This window comes from Geotrypetes seraphini, chromosome 11, assembly GCF_902459505.1.
Source record: "Geotrypetes seraphini chromosome 11, aGeoSer1.1, whole genome shotgun sequence".
Lineage (NCBI taxonomy): Eukaryota > Metazoa > Chordata > Amphibia > Gymnophiona > Dermophiidae > Geotrypetes > Geotrypetes seraphini.
The window spans coordinates 108,887,178-108,902,520 of record NC_047094.1 but is presented as its reverse complement, the minus strand read 5'-3'; the positions used below and the strand labels follow the sequence as shown (position 1 = coordinate 108,902,520).

General features: G+C 39.1%; 1 protein-coding gene across 2 annotated transcripts in view; it reads left to right on the top strand.

Annotated features, from left to right (window-relative positions):
• PTPN1 (protein tyrosine phosphatase non-receptor type 1) overlaps positions 1-15,343 on the top strand; it is a 118,990-nt gene that overhangs the window by 85,512 nt on the left and 18,135 nt on the right. For both annotated transcript variants that reach the window (XM_033963473.1, XM_033963472.1), the window contains exons 3-5: positions 2,003-2,103; positions 8,167-8,265; positions 13,115-13,252. In XM_033963473.1, the coding sequence (XP_033819364.1) occupies positions 2,068-2,103; positions 8,167-8,265; positions 13,115-13,252 (273 nt within the window). In that variant the 5' untranslated portion in view covers positions 2,003-2,067. The remainder of the gene's footprint in view (positions 1-2,002; positions 2,104-8,166; positions 8,266-13,114; positions 13,253-15,343) is intronic.

Below are 15,343 nucleotides of genomic sequence, written 5' to 3'. Positions count from 1 at the left end.
CAGTGGTTGATAGGGCATGGGTGCATTACAAAAAGGTACCTTCTGCTATTTTGTCAGTTGCTAATTGAATATTTCCAACTAATACTGGCGAGGTCACTGCTAAAGCTCAGCCTTTTCTCTTCCTCTATCTGCTTGTTTAGAATAGTGTAGCTGACTAAAGGAAAGAAAATTATTAGGTAAGGCATAATTCCTCTTTATTACTTGGGTACTGCCTTTCTTTAGAATTTATTTGGATTTCTGATGCAGCAAAATTATTTCTAAGAAATATCAACTTCCACTTTTCTGTTACCTGTCTTAGGTTTCACGGGGGGGTTTTTTCCATTGAAAAGAAAAAAAAAAGATTGTCTGATTTGAAGCTGTTTTTTGATCACTTGTTGGGTGGTATCATGTTAGCTATCTAGTCCCAAGTGTGTTCTTTCATTGAGACCGTTCTTTGACAGCACTTCAAATAAGTAGTGATAAGTTGCAATAAACTCTTCCCAAAAGGGGACATTTTTATTTGTTTCTTTGCTAATCATCCAACTGTAGCAATTGGCCTGTTTCTACTTAAGAAAGGAGTGCTGAAAGATTTTTTAGATAAGCTTTCAGCAGAAAGGAAGCTCTGGAAGGAGGAAATCATTGGATGAGGCTGCAAAAATGTAGATTCTAGAATTGTCAGAATTCCCAGTGGAGGTGATGGAGGCAAGGACAGTATTAGAATACAATAAAGAAAGGGACAAGTAGAAGAAAATCTCCCAGGAGAGGAATAGATTGAAGAACTGAGTAGTTGGAGTGCATGGGCAGATTGGATAGGTCAAATGGTCTCTTTCTGCTATTGGGTACTATGTCTATGGACTTAACTTAAATGACTCATCAGAACAAATTTTAAAAGTAAACGATTTCTAGTTTCCTTGATCTAAAAAATATAGTTCTTAATTTGAGCATTGTAAAGAATACTTCCTTTTGTTTCTTTTTTTAATTGGATTTCTAATTTTTTACATCCTGAAAATACAGGAAAAATAAAAATCAAACAGGAATTTTACAGCAAGATTCAATGATAAGAAATCATCATAGTGCTCAGGTCCAAATTATGAAGAAACTGTAAAGTACATAAAAGAATCATTAAGGCACACAAGGCCCGGGGGCCGAATCTGGCCCACCTGGCCATTTTGTGTGACCTGCGGTGACTTGTGCTGCATCTAAGCACCTGACTGTGCAGTCCCAGTCCCACTGGCGCTCCAAGCACCTGAACACACTGCCCCACTCCCAGCGCCGCTCAAAGCTCTTCACCATGCTGTCTTAGTATCCATTTATAGGCAGAAGGATCCAGTCCCAGTGTAAAAGCTAAGTTGGAGCAGAGCGCTCCACACAAGTGCCTGACCGCGCCACAGGTGTCTGAAGATGAGGAAGGATCTCTATTTTTACTAAAACTAGGTATCTTAATAAAATGTTTGGCCTGTGTTTGATTTTGGCCCCTTATGTGATTGAGTTTGACACTCCTGCATTAAGGAATCACATCCTCCTCTCATTTAGAATACTCCTTTGTTTCTTCATGTGATTGCTGAGATTTGAAGTTATTGATGGTGAACTGTTCCTTGCTGTATGGTGTTAGCCTTGCTGTATGTGCCTATATTTATTCATCAAGACAAATGTCCAAAAACGCAGCGACTTAAATCTTTATATACTTTTCAAGTTGTATGCAGACTCGTCAGACATGCCACCACCAGCCATATGCGATTAGAAAGGCTGTGTGCATTACTAATGACATGTATTCATCATCCGTACTGCTTTAATTTACTTAACTTAATATTTTTATTTTTTTAAATATATAATTTAGTAATTTAATTCAAATACTCCCATCTTGGTTATTATACATCATTAAATTCATACATGTATACTAACCAAGATGGGAGTATTTGCGTTTTTGGGCATTTGTCATTACGGAGTGCATCATAGAGTGAGTGATTGGCTGATTTTAAACATATATTTGTTCATCTGCATTCTGATTATTTTCATGCTTTAGTTGATCACAGTCGAATTAAGTTACAACAAGGAGATAATGACTATATCAACGCTAGTTTGATAAAAATGGAGGAAGCCCAAAGAAGCTACATTCTCACCCAGGTAACTATAAAACACACTCCAAAGTACAATGAAATGTGATCCCTATTGCACTTCTCATTCAGAACTAGTGACAGAGAGATTTATCCTTTTGATATTTTGTATAGTCTCTAATGGGTATTTGGGATAGACTCCCATTATATGACTTCTCAATGTTTAAGGTGTTCTAGGGAGGAGCGGAATTTCTCACTGAGTGCTTTGCTAAAATTTTTAAAATTTCATTTCCATATTTATACCTTCTCAACCCTCTTTCAACTCCTTGCAACTTTTCTTCCTTCTCTGAAATTATAGAGGAAAGAAACCGCACAACTTCTGTCCTCAGCCAGGTCTACTACATGCCCCTTGGATCCTATTTCCCCCCCCCCCCTTTCTACTTGTCCCCATCTCACATACTGTTATCCCTCCCATCTGCCATATCCTCAACCTATTCATTTCAACTGCAACTGTTCCTGATGGCCTTCAAACATGCAATGGTTAAGCCATTCTCAAAAAACCTCACTGGACCTCACCAGCCCATTCAACTATCACTGTCTCCTTTCTTCCATTCCTATCCAGTTTACTCAAGCGTGCTGTCCTCCATCACTGCTTTGAATTCCTTTCATCTCAACAGAATCTTCTGCAATGACCTGCTTTTGGCCAATTCTAAGGGCCTTTACTCGATCCTTATCCTTGACCTATCTGCTGTCTTTGATACTGTTAATCACTGCTTACTCCTTAATACACTGTCATCACTTGGATTCTGCAAATCTTTCCTTTCCTGGTTTGCCTCCTACCTCTCCCACCTAATGTGCTGATGGGCCCTTCTCTGCTGCTATTCTTCTAGCGGTTGGCATATCCCAGGATTCTGTCTTAGGCCCTGTTCTCCTTCTCTCCACACCTCTTCTCTCGGTGCCCTGATCTCTCTTGGCTTCCAGTATCACCTATATGCTGATGACTCCCAGATCTACCTCTCTGCACCCAAACTTTCATCTAAAGTCCAAGAAAATTCTTGGCCTGTTTGGCTAACATAGCGGTAAGACCTTTCAGGCAGCAATCTGAAACTAAGCATGTCCAAGACTTCCTCCTAAACCCTCTGCTCCTCTCCCTCCATTCTCCGTCTCTGTAAGTAATACTGTTGTTGTTCCAGTCTCCTCTGCTCGCAACCTTGGAGTCGTCTTTGACTCTGATCTCTCCTTTTCTATGCACATCCAACAGACTGTTAAAGCCTGACTCTTCATCTCTACAGCATCACCAATATTCCTCTCTGAGCACACTACATGGACTCTTGTCCACACTCCCGCTGAACCGCCTCTCCCCTTTACAATCTGTGAAAAACTCAGCTGCACAACTTATCTTCTGCCAATCTCGCTACACTCACCTTACCCCCGCCTCAAATCACTTCACTGGCTTCCTATCCACCTTTGCATTCAGTTTAAACTCCTATTACTAACCTACAAGTGTGTTCATGCCGCAGCCCTCATTATCTCTCCTTATACGCCTTCCCGGGAACGCCATTCCTCAGATAAGTTGTTTTTATATGTTTCCTTCTTCTCCACTGACAATTCCAGACTTCATTCCTTTCATCTAGCTGCCCCGTTTGCCTAGAATAAGCTACCTGAATTTGTGCATCACACCCCTTCCCTTGTTTAAAAGTAGACTGAAAACTCACCTTTTTGATATAGCATACTCCTTACTGTTTAACACCCTAGCCAGCAGATTAACCTTCCCCCCTAACTGTATCCCCCCACCCTGGCATCCTGTTTGTCTGTCTTGACTGTTTAGATTGCAAGCTCTCTTGAGCAGGAACCATCTCTTTCGTGACTCTGTACAGCACTGCGTACTTCTGGTAGTGCTCTAGAAATAATTAATAGTAGTAGTAGTATGGCCTGCTAAATATTTGCTTAACCTGTTGTTGTTGTTTTGATTTTTTTACTTTCTGATTAAGTTTTTTTGTTTTTTTTAATTCTTTATTTTCATTTTATAGTGTTGACATAATATTAGTCAAGACAAAGAAAAAATACAATACCAGTTCAAACTTTTAAGATGAGACAATAATCAATAAGAAAAGTATACATTAGAAACACAAAAACAAAACAAAAAGTTTCTTTTCTCATTATAAAGGCAAAACATTAGACCAAAATATAAAATTTTACTGGATTGTAACATTAGACCTCAATTAAAGGGGGAAAAAGCAATACAATAGCTGAAACCTTTATCAAATAATACAAAGAAAATAAAAGATGGTAGCAAGGGAGGACAAGAACCTTATTAATGAGCTGAATTGAAACAAAAATTCTCTCAAGAATTCTAAGTTTGCTCTTTAGCAGAAATAAATTTTGTCAACTGCTGAGGTTCAAAGAAAATAAATCTATTCCCTTGATAGATCATTACACATTTACAGGGGAATCTGAGTACAAACGTTGCACCTAACTGCAGAACCCTTGGTCTCAAAATAAGAAATTGTTTTCTTCTCTTTTGGGTCATTCGTGACACGTCTGGATACATTCTCACTATTTTAATCATAAATGGTACATCTTTAAACTTAAAAAACAATTTAAGCATCCATTCCCTGTCCGAGTCAATGGCAAATTGTACAAGTAGCGTCGCAGTTGCCGGTATCTCTTCACCAGACCTCTCCAGAAAATTTGTCAGATCCAAACTATCAGCAGACAAATTCTGCTGGTTTGGTTTTTGAGCAGATACTCTAGTTGGTAAGTAATATATTTTAGTGAGAGGCGGATAGGAGGTTTCGGGAACTTTCAAAACTTCTTTCAAATACTTTTTAAATGTATCCCGCGCTGAAATAAGTCGTAATTTTGGAAAGTTGGTAATCCGAAGATTACTTCTTCTAATCATGTTTTCCAACATTTCCACCTTAAAGTTAAGGTTTCCACTATCTCTTACCCAGACCGAAGCCTGGGACTCCACTGTTTTTATTCTAATTTCATGTCCATCCACTTTAGTTTTCATGCTGGATAGCCTATTTTTCATTTCCAAATTTTCAGACACAACAGAAGTGTAACGTGTAGTAAGTTGCTGCATTTGAGTCCCCAAAGAGATTTGCAAACTAGATATTGCTTCCCAAATTGTCTCCATATTGAAAACCTTGGGCCTCTGCATTGGTATCAGTTCAGAACCCAGATTCTCTGATGAAATAAAAGTACCTGGAACTTCAGCTGGCGATGAATTCAGTGTCAGGAAATCCTGAGGCAATTTCTGTTTCAACTCCTCCGAGTGCTCTGATAATTGGTTTGGCTTCACAACTCCTCCTACTGAGTCGACTCCCGATCTCAACCGGTCAGGAGAGGGAACACCCCGGGACATTCTCTCCTCCATCGACTGCTCAAGCGCCCCAGGATGACTTGAAGGACTAAGCTCTTCCGGAGTTATCGATGTTGCCTCGAAGGAGAGCTGTAATGCTTCAGCAGGCATGTCTCTCCCAGCCGAGGAAGCTGATTAAGTTTTAATTCCAGATCTTTAACTTCTTTTCCTAGGCTAATCCAAAAAGGTTTGAACATAAGAAATAATATAGAGGGCATGAGTTCTTTTTATTACAGTAGATGCCATCATTTTAGAAAGCCTTTCTCAAGTCTGCCTTTCAGTTCAAATCTCCTTTTATTCTTTAATATTCTTCCCTTTCCTGTACTCCAGAATTCTGTCTTTTGAGTCGTATCGACTTTTTTTTTTTTGCTGCTTATCTTCATAGTTTTTTGTTTTTTTTAAATTTTCATAGTTTATTTAAATTTTGATTAAACGCTTATCCAAAGGTACAAAGAGTTGTACATAGTAATTTAAAATAGCTGGGAGACAAACATTTTTAAATTATTAGACATACATCAACTAAACAAACATACTTATGACCTGAAAACAGTGGGGAAAAAAAGGGAAGAACTACAATTTCTTAGAAAGAATACATAAAAGGAAAATACAATAGGAGAGGGGGAAAAGTTAAAAAGTGCAGAAGTAAATACATGTGTAAAAATCAGTTATAGGCATCTTTAAAAAGCAAGCATTTTAGGCTGCTTTTGAATTTCTGCAAGTTTTGTTCAGCTCTTCCACTTCCTCCTTTCTAAAGAAGTCCCCAGAGAAGATTGCTTCAGAGTGCTTGCTCTCTTTCGGAGAGGGGGAAACAGTAGAACTAGAGGACATGAATAGAGATTGCAGGGTGGTAGACGTAGGAGTAACATTTGGAAATATTTTTTCAATGAGAAGTGGGGGAGGGTGATGGGAATAAATATAATGGCTTCAGAAATTCATGGGATAAACACCATAGAATTTCTGTATAGAAAGAGGTAGCGATGGAGGTGTAAACTGCATGGAGTAGTAGGTACAACTCTGGCCACAAGTAGTTCGATTTATCTAGAGGCCAATCCACCTAAGCAAAGGTATAAGAATTTGTCAGTGGAATAGTTGGCCCTCATCTACTGATGGGGACTGAGAGGGGAAACTAAATCTCCAATCTACTAATTACGACCCCAGAATACAAAACATTCAGAAAAGAAATAAAGACTCTACTTTTCAAGAAATCCCTGCAAATGACAATACCGCTAGCTCCTTCCCACTTCCCGATACCTTCCCGATTCCCCGAAGCAACCTCATCTACTCTTTACCTCCTCTAGAAATGACCAGATATCTTCTTTTTGTAATACGTTTTTTGTAATTCTTTTGTAATCCGCCTTGAACCGCAAGGCGGTGGCGGAATAGAAATCTCTAATGTAATGTAATAATCCCTAGACTTAGACAGAATAGGGGGTATAGACAGTTGAAGGCTTAGATAAGTGTGTTGCTTGTAGGGTTAGTACTTTAACAGCAGTCTTGACTAAGTGAAAAGATGGCATCATAAAGAGACTTCTATAGTCCATACACATTTATAACTTAATTCTGAAAAAGAACCCAAAAGTTAGCAGCTTTCAGGTAATTAAGCATAGTATAATGTTGGATGAAATGACACCTAAACTTCACATAACATTGTATGATTAAGCTATGCTGTGGCTAAATTGTTGGATAGTCTGAATGGACCATAAAGGCCTTCACTGTTACCTGAGTCACTCCGTCCAGCTGTTTGGATTTAAATATCACTACTTTGCTAATAGGATTCTGATCTATTTTTCCAGGTTTCTAATTCTCGTGGCTGTGTCCTGTTTCTCAACTTAGCCTTTTTAAACCAGCTTCTAGTTTTCCATCTCTTACATCATGGTGCTTGGCACTGCCATTCTTAGTCATCAGGTCCCACTGCTAGGGAATTGCATTTGATGCTTCCCTTTCACTCACAGCTGCTTTAGCTTCCTTTCTAAATTCTGTTTCTTCTTGCTTGATGGTTTCTTGGGCGGACTGTTAACTGGGTGGTTTACCATTACCTTTCCCAGTCATCGTTACGCCCTGGCTAAGGCCAGGTACTCATTTACTAACTGAAAGTGCATGGGTGGCTAAGTTTGCCAGTGTGGAGTTCAGCCTAGGTCATGGGGACAATAGAGAAGTGACATACCGATTGTACCATGATGCCTATTATTTGATATGCTGCCCATCATCACCTTACATATCTGCAAACCTCTTAGATATTGTTAAAACTAATTCAAGAGGGATAGGAGAAACACAATAGTTCCAATGTATGTATATACAGTATAATAAAAAGCAGTGAAAATGGTAGAATACTATTGGTATTGAAACTGCGTTAAGATGCACAAGAAAGGAGAGGCATGGCAATGAAAAAAACAATGCAAGTTAGAATGGGGGTCACTGCAAGAACTGAGGCTGAAAAGAAAGGAGCGATACATAAACGATGGATGTAAACGCCCTTTTCTCTCGGTATTGATTAATCCAGAGGGTAGACCTGAATGAAGTAATGTGTCTTCAAACCCAATATGAATATACCTGCAGCCTAGATATGTAAAGATAACCATAGCCTTCCAGTACAGCACTAACAATTTGCAAGTTTGATTCAAATTTCATGAAAAGTCTTACAGAATAATGTCCTATTGTAAAGTATGGTTATTATCTCAATGGAGGACTAGTCTTCTTTTAAGTTTTTTTTTGTTTTGTTTTTTAATACATTTAAAAATATACAGCAACTGTTGCTGATTTTTACAGGGTCCACTCCCAAATACATGTGGTCATTTTTGGGAGATGGTTTGGGAACAGAAAAGCAGAGGTGTTGTCATGCTCAACAGAGTGATAGAAAAGGGATCAGTAAGTACTTTTTAAATTTTCTTAACCATGAAATCTTGTTTCTTTCTTCACAATGTATTTATGAGATGTTGCAGTTGCATTTTGAGTTCTCTATGTAATTGCTTCAGGCAAGACTTACAGCACTCCTGTCCTTTTCTATAACAACTACAACTTCAAAGAGCAATTGTGGTTCTCAAAATGTGATTCATCGGAGAAGGCAAACCTCTGTCAGTCAGTGCAAGTCCAATGTCAATACTCCTGTGCAAATTGCAGCTGTGTTTTGAGATGAACCCTCGTGAGCATGGATGCATTCACTAGCCATCTGCTCTGGAGCCCCATTTGCAAAAGGGTTCACTGCACAGTTGTTTTGGACACATATGGAAGCCCCCTGGCTTGTTGTGGATGGTGAGTTGCTCCACGGTAGCGTGCCAATCGGCCCCACTAACCTGCACATCGATGACTTGTGCTTCCCACAGTTACTATGTCGGATCATTGAAAAGTTTCCATTTGTCTGCTCATGGTACACTTTAACCCCAGCAGTTCATGAACAGTTCACAAACTCCCCCATTTCTGAAATGCTGCCTTCCTTGGCCCAGTAGCCAGTTATCAAGCTTTTTTCAATGTCTGCTAAATCATGCTTTATCCTCATGACAGACACGGTTGCTATATTGGCAACTTGCTGACATCCCACCTTATATACCTACGAAGTCTGTGCACGATCATTGGCTGTGCGTCTCTGACAGCAGAGGTAGGCAATGGTCATAATAATGTGACTTGACTGGGTATTTGGCAAATCCATTGATGTAATCATATGAATGTAATGGATTGAAAGCTTTTAATGTCTGACAGCCACCAGCTGTACAAACGCTGCTACAGAATGATCCATTACTTAATGATGATAATTTTAATAAAGCACTCTACTGGGGGTAGAAGAAGCAGGCTGATTGATTTATGATGTAATATTGCTTACCAGTAAATCTGCATTAATTCCAGATCATTCTCTTTCCCAGTACTATGTACTTCATTACCAAAAACTGTAAGGATTGTACAGGACATTTTTGGTCCCTTGGGATCTTTGAGTTGGGGGGGGGGGGGGTGAGCAGCAAGCTCTTATCAGTATACAGTGGAAAACCTACACTGTATCTTCTGGATATAAGGTGTAGAAATATAACAACAAAAGGCCAGAGCAAAATGAATGCAAGCTTTTTGTTTTGATACTCTGAATAGCTCTTTTAAAAGAACAGTTTTTAGATATTTTTGTATGCGGAGGCCTTCCTTTTAATTTTCAAAGGGAAGTTTCTCAGTGTTTTGTTGGGGCTGCCTCCCTTTGCGTGGTGATTAAAAGTACCTGCACTGCCTCTCAGCTCAGGTGCATTTTATCTGCAGAATGGAAGGTAATTTTTCACGCCCTGGTTTTTACCCTTTGAAAAGTTTTTGAAAATTTACTGAGATGACCTCTTAAGATTTTTGCCAGAGTTTTTTCTTATTGGAGATTATATCACATAAAGATTTTAAAATATAGTTTCGTTTTTAATCCTAGGTTTCTAAATCCAGAAAACGTTTCTCCTTTGATAAGATTGTTTGTTTATTTTTGGAAATTGATTAGAGCTGAAAAGTAAACCTGGTTTCTCAGTTTTCCATTCCACTGCTATAAAAAGCTTTCAGAAATGCAGAACAGGACAAAAAACATATTCAACTGACAAACATCTGAAATAAAGTGATGGTATAGAAAGTGATAAAATGGCATGCCTATTGAGATTAAGAACATAAGAAGTTGCCTCCACTGGGTCAGACCAGAGGTCCATCGCGCCCAGCGGTCCACTCCCGCGGCAGCCCATCAGCCCCATGACCTGGGAAGTGGTTTCTGACTATTCCTATTACCAACCTCTACTGCTATGTGTACCCCTCAATCCCCTTATCCTTTAGGAACCTATCTAGTAACTCTTTGAACCCCTGTAGCGTGCTCTGGCCTATCACAATCTCCGGGAGTGCGTTTCATGTGTCCACCACCCTCTGAGTAAAAAAGAACTTCCTAGCATTTGTTCTAAACCTGTCCTTTTTCAATTTCTCTGAGTGCCCCCTTGTACTTGTGGGCAGAAGGTTGCCAGTATTGGAGCACACATTTAGGTGACGGTGAGGTTTGAGCAGTGTTTAACAGGACCCTCCAAATATGCATGAGTTAACCCTAAGTGGATTCTAGGAGTGATACTAAAACTTTGTTATCAACCAAATCAACAAATGAGCTCCAGAAGGCAACATGCTGTGAGAGAGTTTATCTTAATTTGAGGCTTCTCCACTTCTGCTTATGACCGCACATGATGAATTCTTGCCATGTTTTAGGCACTGAAAGATGCAATAAGAATTGGATGAATAAACATGAATGAAGAACTGGACTGTGTCAGTCCAATCCGTAAATATACTGTATACATAGAGAAAGATACTGTAAACTCTGGGAATATCCAGTAATAAATAGGAAGCTAATTAAAATTGTGAAATAAGAGTTTGATCAAACTGAATATTGAAAGCCTAAACCATCAATAAGCATAAACAATTTGTCTTGCTCCTAAATTGATTCTTCCAGTGGTCATGATGACATTTATCTCAAACTGGTTGCCAGAAGATGTAGTAACAGCAGTTAGCATAGCTGGGTTAAAAAAAAAGGTTTGGACAAGTTCCTGGAGGAAAAGTCCATACATAGTCTGTTGTTGAGACAGACTACTATTTGGGTTTCTGCCAGGTACTTGTGAGCTGAATTGGCCACTGTGGGAAACAGGATGCTGGACTAGGTGGACCATTAGTCTGACCCAGTATGGCTATTCTTGTGTTCTTATCGGAAAGATTCCTTTGGTCTTTGACAGAGACCCATTAATGATCATTCTATTTATTGAAGGTAATTTTTAAACCTGTGGGCCTACAAATGAAGTTTCAATTTCAAATACCTCCGTATCTGCAGACTTTGGACTTGTACCTTTATATAGCCTAAGAAAACCACCAATAATAGATACATAACAAGACAAGTCCTTATATGCAGCATAAAGTTTAGCATGAGATAGTGTTTTGCAGAGAGCAGTTTTTCTAGATCTTATTGATCTTAGGAGCATTTAACTTGATTAGGCTTTAGAGCTGAACATAGAGTAATTTCTGAGAATTATTTTCATAGTATAATTCATGATGCATTAAAGTACTGAACTAAAACATAGAAGTCCCTAGCTATCTCTAGGAATTTGGCCAAAAACTTCTTGATAGCAAAAAAGAATATTGATAAATCCCTGCAGCTGTGTATATCTGCTTTTCTGTTTGGAAGTAAATTGTAAGGCACTTAATCACATTTGTTATATTAGGTTTTCTGGTTCTGGGAGATTATAAATGATGATAAATTTAGGTGTTGTTTTCAAAATAATTAGGTCATTAGGGAAGATATTGTATTCCAGTGTTTTTCACATCACAAAATTATATTTTAGGCATATTTTTAGATTGATTTCATCTTTTTTTTTTTTTACATGAAAAATGGACTAGAAGAAGCTCAAGGTGCATTACTTAGTATTTTTATTGAAACAGAAACATGCAACACATTGCAACAGGAGATCTGGACCTAGAAAATACAACATATAGGAACCAGCAACCAAACAGAATACAACAAAAACTGGTCCCTTCAAAAAGACAAAGTGTATAAATGCATCGCATGTCATCCCTTGTTTTGTGGAAATGGAAACCCCCTCCCTTCCCCTTCCCCCCCCCAGGGCGTGGGCGTCTCCCAAGTGTGAAGACAACCAAATTTATAATTCAGTCAAACAATCTCTCCACAGTCTTTGATAATCAGCTCTCCGTCCCGTGGCCTCATGGCCAAATCATGGGACTCCCAGTGTGCCATATCTCTGAGTTTCCTTTCATGCAGAAAGTTGTGGGGAGTCCTCAGCCATCCAAAGCAACAGCAATAAAGTGACACTGGGAAGATGACAGTTGGGATTGCTGGCATAGTTCATCCAGGGTACCCAAGAGCGCATAAGACCATGTCGCTGACCGATCAAGTACCTTAGTTATGAATGTCAACACCCAGTATTTGAGTACCACGGTCACTGGCGGCAGTAGTAGAGCAACAGTTTGGGAACCAGCATTCCTGCTCCTTCCAGTGACATCTCTCAAACTCTTGGACAACTCACTTGATCTCCTGTAGCCTCAGGCGCCCACGCAAATGTTGCAGCATGACAAATCCCCTGAAGAAGCAATTTGAGAAATGGGCCTTCCATTGGGATAATTGAATTAAGTGCTTGCTTGCCTGCAAAGTGAATGTTATGTATTTTCAGGAGGTTTTTTGCCAATGAATGAGAATTAGTCCCTAAGTAGTGTATTAGATACACAATGATGGTCATGCACGTGACTCCTGAGGCTTTTTCTTCCTATTTAAGAAGGTGTGAACTCGCACCACTGTTTATTTTTTAGATTGTCTCTATTGATTTAGTAGGGAGGTTTTTTTTCCCCTATCTAGATTACTCTATGAAAATCTGGCCATTCTCAACATTTTGGGATCGAAGAATATAGTCCCTTTTCTCCCAGAGATGGTCACAACACTAAATAAAGCCAACGAAGGCCTTGAATAAAATATAGTTGTTGACATAGTCCCATTGTCAAAGTATAACTAAATCCATGTCTGATCTAGATTGATAAATACATGTGATCTTTTCTTAAAGGTAGAGAAAATTAGCGAGAAAAAGATTGTGTGTAAGGAAAAGGGAAGGGAGAAGAATTAATTCCTCATCCATGGGGGAGGAGGGTAGTTTCCTAAAGAAGAGTTAACCCATTGTTGATGCTGCTTAAGCCTTATAAATTATTCTCTCTTTCAATTTGTTTATGCTTTTACTGTTTGTATTAGATAAAATGTGCACAATATTGGCCAAAGAAAGAAGAAAAAGAAATGATCTTTGAGGATACAAACTTGAAGCTAACATTAATTTCGGAAGACATAAAGTCTTATTATACAGTTCGGCAATTGGAATTGGAAAATATTAATGTAAGTATGAAAAACAAATATCATTTAGAATTCAAGAGGCAAATTGCTTGCTAATTCATTTTAAAATACATAAACATTAAAAAGGAGAATTTATTTTAAGCATTGTCATGTCAGCTGATTGTTAGTTTAACTAGGAAATCTGTTGGAACTTGTATGTCAGTGTTGTATTTTAACCACTTACACAATCTTGTCATTCTTGCTCGCAATATCACTCCTGTTCTAACAGCCCATCTACATCATATGCAAACCAAATTTGACATTCTTTTAAGAACCTAGCTGGTCAATCATAAATGGTACTAAAATTGTATTCCCTTGTGTTCCATATCACAAAATTATATTTTAGACATTTTTAGATGGGCTTCATTAGGGATGTTGATGTCTGCATGATTGCAGATTAATTACATGGCTTGATTTTTCACAATTTGCACATTTTTGGTTATATTTGAAACAGAAGTTCTTTAGACCAGTGATTTGAATTTAGTTCATAAGGCTACAGATTGATATGTATAAGAAGCATGTATAAACCTGGATATTACATTACATTAGTGATTTTTATTCCGCCATTATTTTGCGGTTCAAGGCAGATTAAGAAGAGGATTTCTGGACATGTCCAGAGGTATTACAGAGTAGAGCGGCTTGCTTCAGAGGATTGAAATGTTTCATACAGTGTTAGTCTTCATGGATTTCTTGAATAGCAGGGTTTTTATTTCTTTTCTGAAAGTTTTGTAGTCTGGGGTCGCGATTAGTAGATTGAAGAGTTGGTGGTCTAGTTTTGCTGCCTGTGTAGCTAGAAGGCGATTGTACAGTTTTTTTCTGTTTGATATGAGGTCTTTTTTTCCTCCCGATAGTACTTTACAAAAAGTGATTAAGGGTATATTGTATTACCATATGTTTTAAGACATAGCTTGTTAGACAATCCTAAGCTTTGTATTTATGTCATTACAAAGTTTTGCTGGGGATATTAAGTCACATTCCAACTTATACAGTATGTTCCAGTGCAATAGGGATGGTATGCTGAACCATAGGGTTATCCATCTGTGCTTGCGAGCATACTGCAGATGTGAATCGGAGCTTTTCAACTCCTCCTCTTTCTCCATGGTCTCTGCTGCTCCCTTCAGTTCTTCCTTGTGCAGGCGAGCATGAAGGTATCTTTCTGATCTGCTCTGTTTATTTCTTTATTGATTTGTAGTTTTTCATCTGGTTTGCAGATTTTTTTGTGCTATGTCAGAGATCCTGGTTCAAAGGGACTGCTCTGTCTTGGCGAGGAGCAGAAGTTTGTCTGCAGCTGGTAGATGTATCCCTTGGGGACCTCTACAGACAGCCTGCTGAAGATTTGTGGAGCTAGGAGCTCCCGGCCCTCCGCACTTGATCGCTTCCTTGACTAGGTCAGGAGGTTAAGCACAAGCTATTAGGCATCAATAGCGGTCCCTTGGGGCATTCAGGTTTCTGGCTGCAACTTCACCTCCCCTTTTCCCCCATTGTGTGTTGCATCTTGGGGGTGGGGGCATCTCAAAGATCTTGGCTTGGAAGCTGACTGGTGGCTGGAGGCAGAAAACCTTTCCAGATCCAGCTACTCTTTAAGGGAGCTGAAGCAGGCTGCAGCCCCATTTCCCCAGCACATGGACTGTGAGTACAGGCTCTGACATCCTATGGGAAAATTGGGGAGGATTTGAAAATTGTGTTTTGACTGTTTCTACGGTTAGATCGTTGGTCCCCCTCCTTTAAAATTCTAATTTTTGAATTTTTTTGGCAGCCCTGAAGCATTTAAAAACTGTTTTTGGTGACAAAATGCTGCCATTGTGGCTATTTTAGGTGTCCCAATTTCTTTTCTAAGTTATTCAGCTTATCCAAGACAACTCGTTTTGCTTCAAAATTGACAGGGATGGAATCCTCAGACCCTAATTACTCCTATTTCATGCCTTATTTGCACTGGATGGATGAGGGGGCACCCTTGAATGGAGGGGCAGGAGCTTTGGGTTTAGCCCCTCTGCAGTCTTCTAGAGCTGAGAAAGGCAAGAGGTCCTATGGGGGGGGGGGAAACACCTTCTAAAGCCTCAGGACAGTGGTCCTGCACACCGTAAAGGTGTAGAT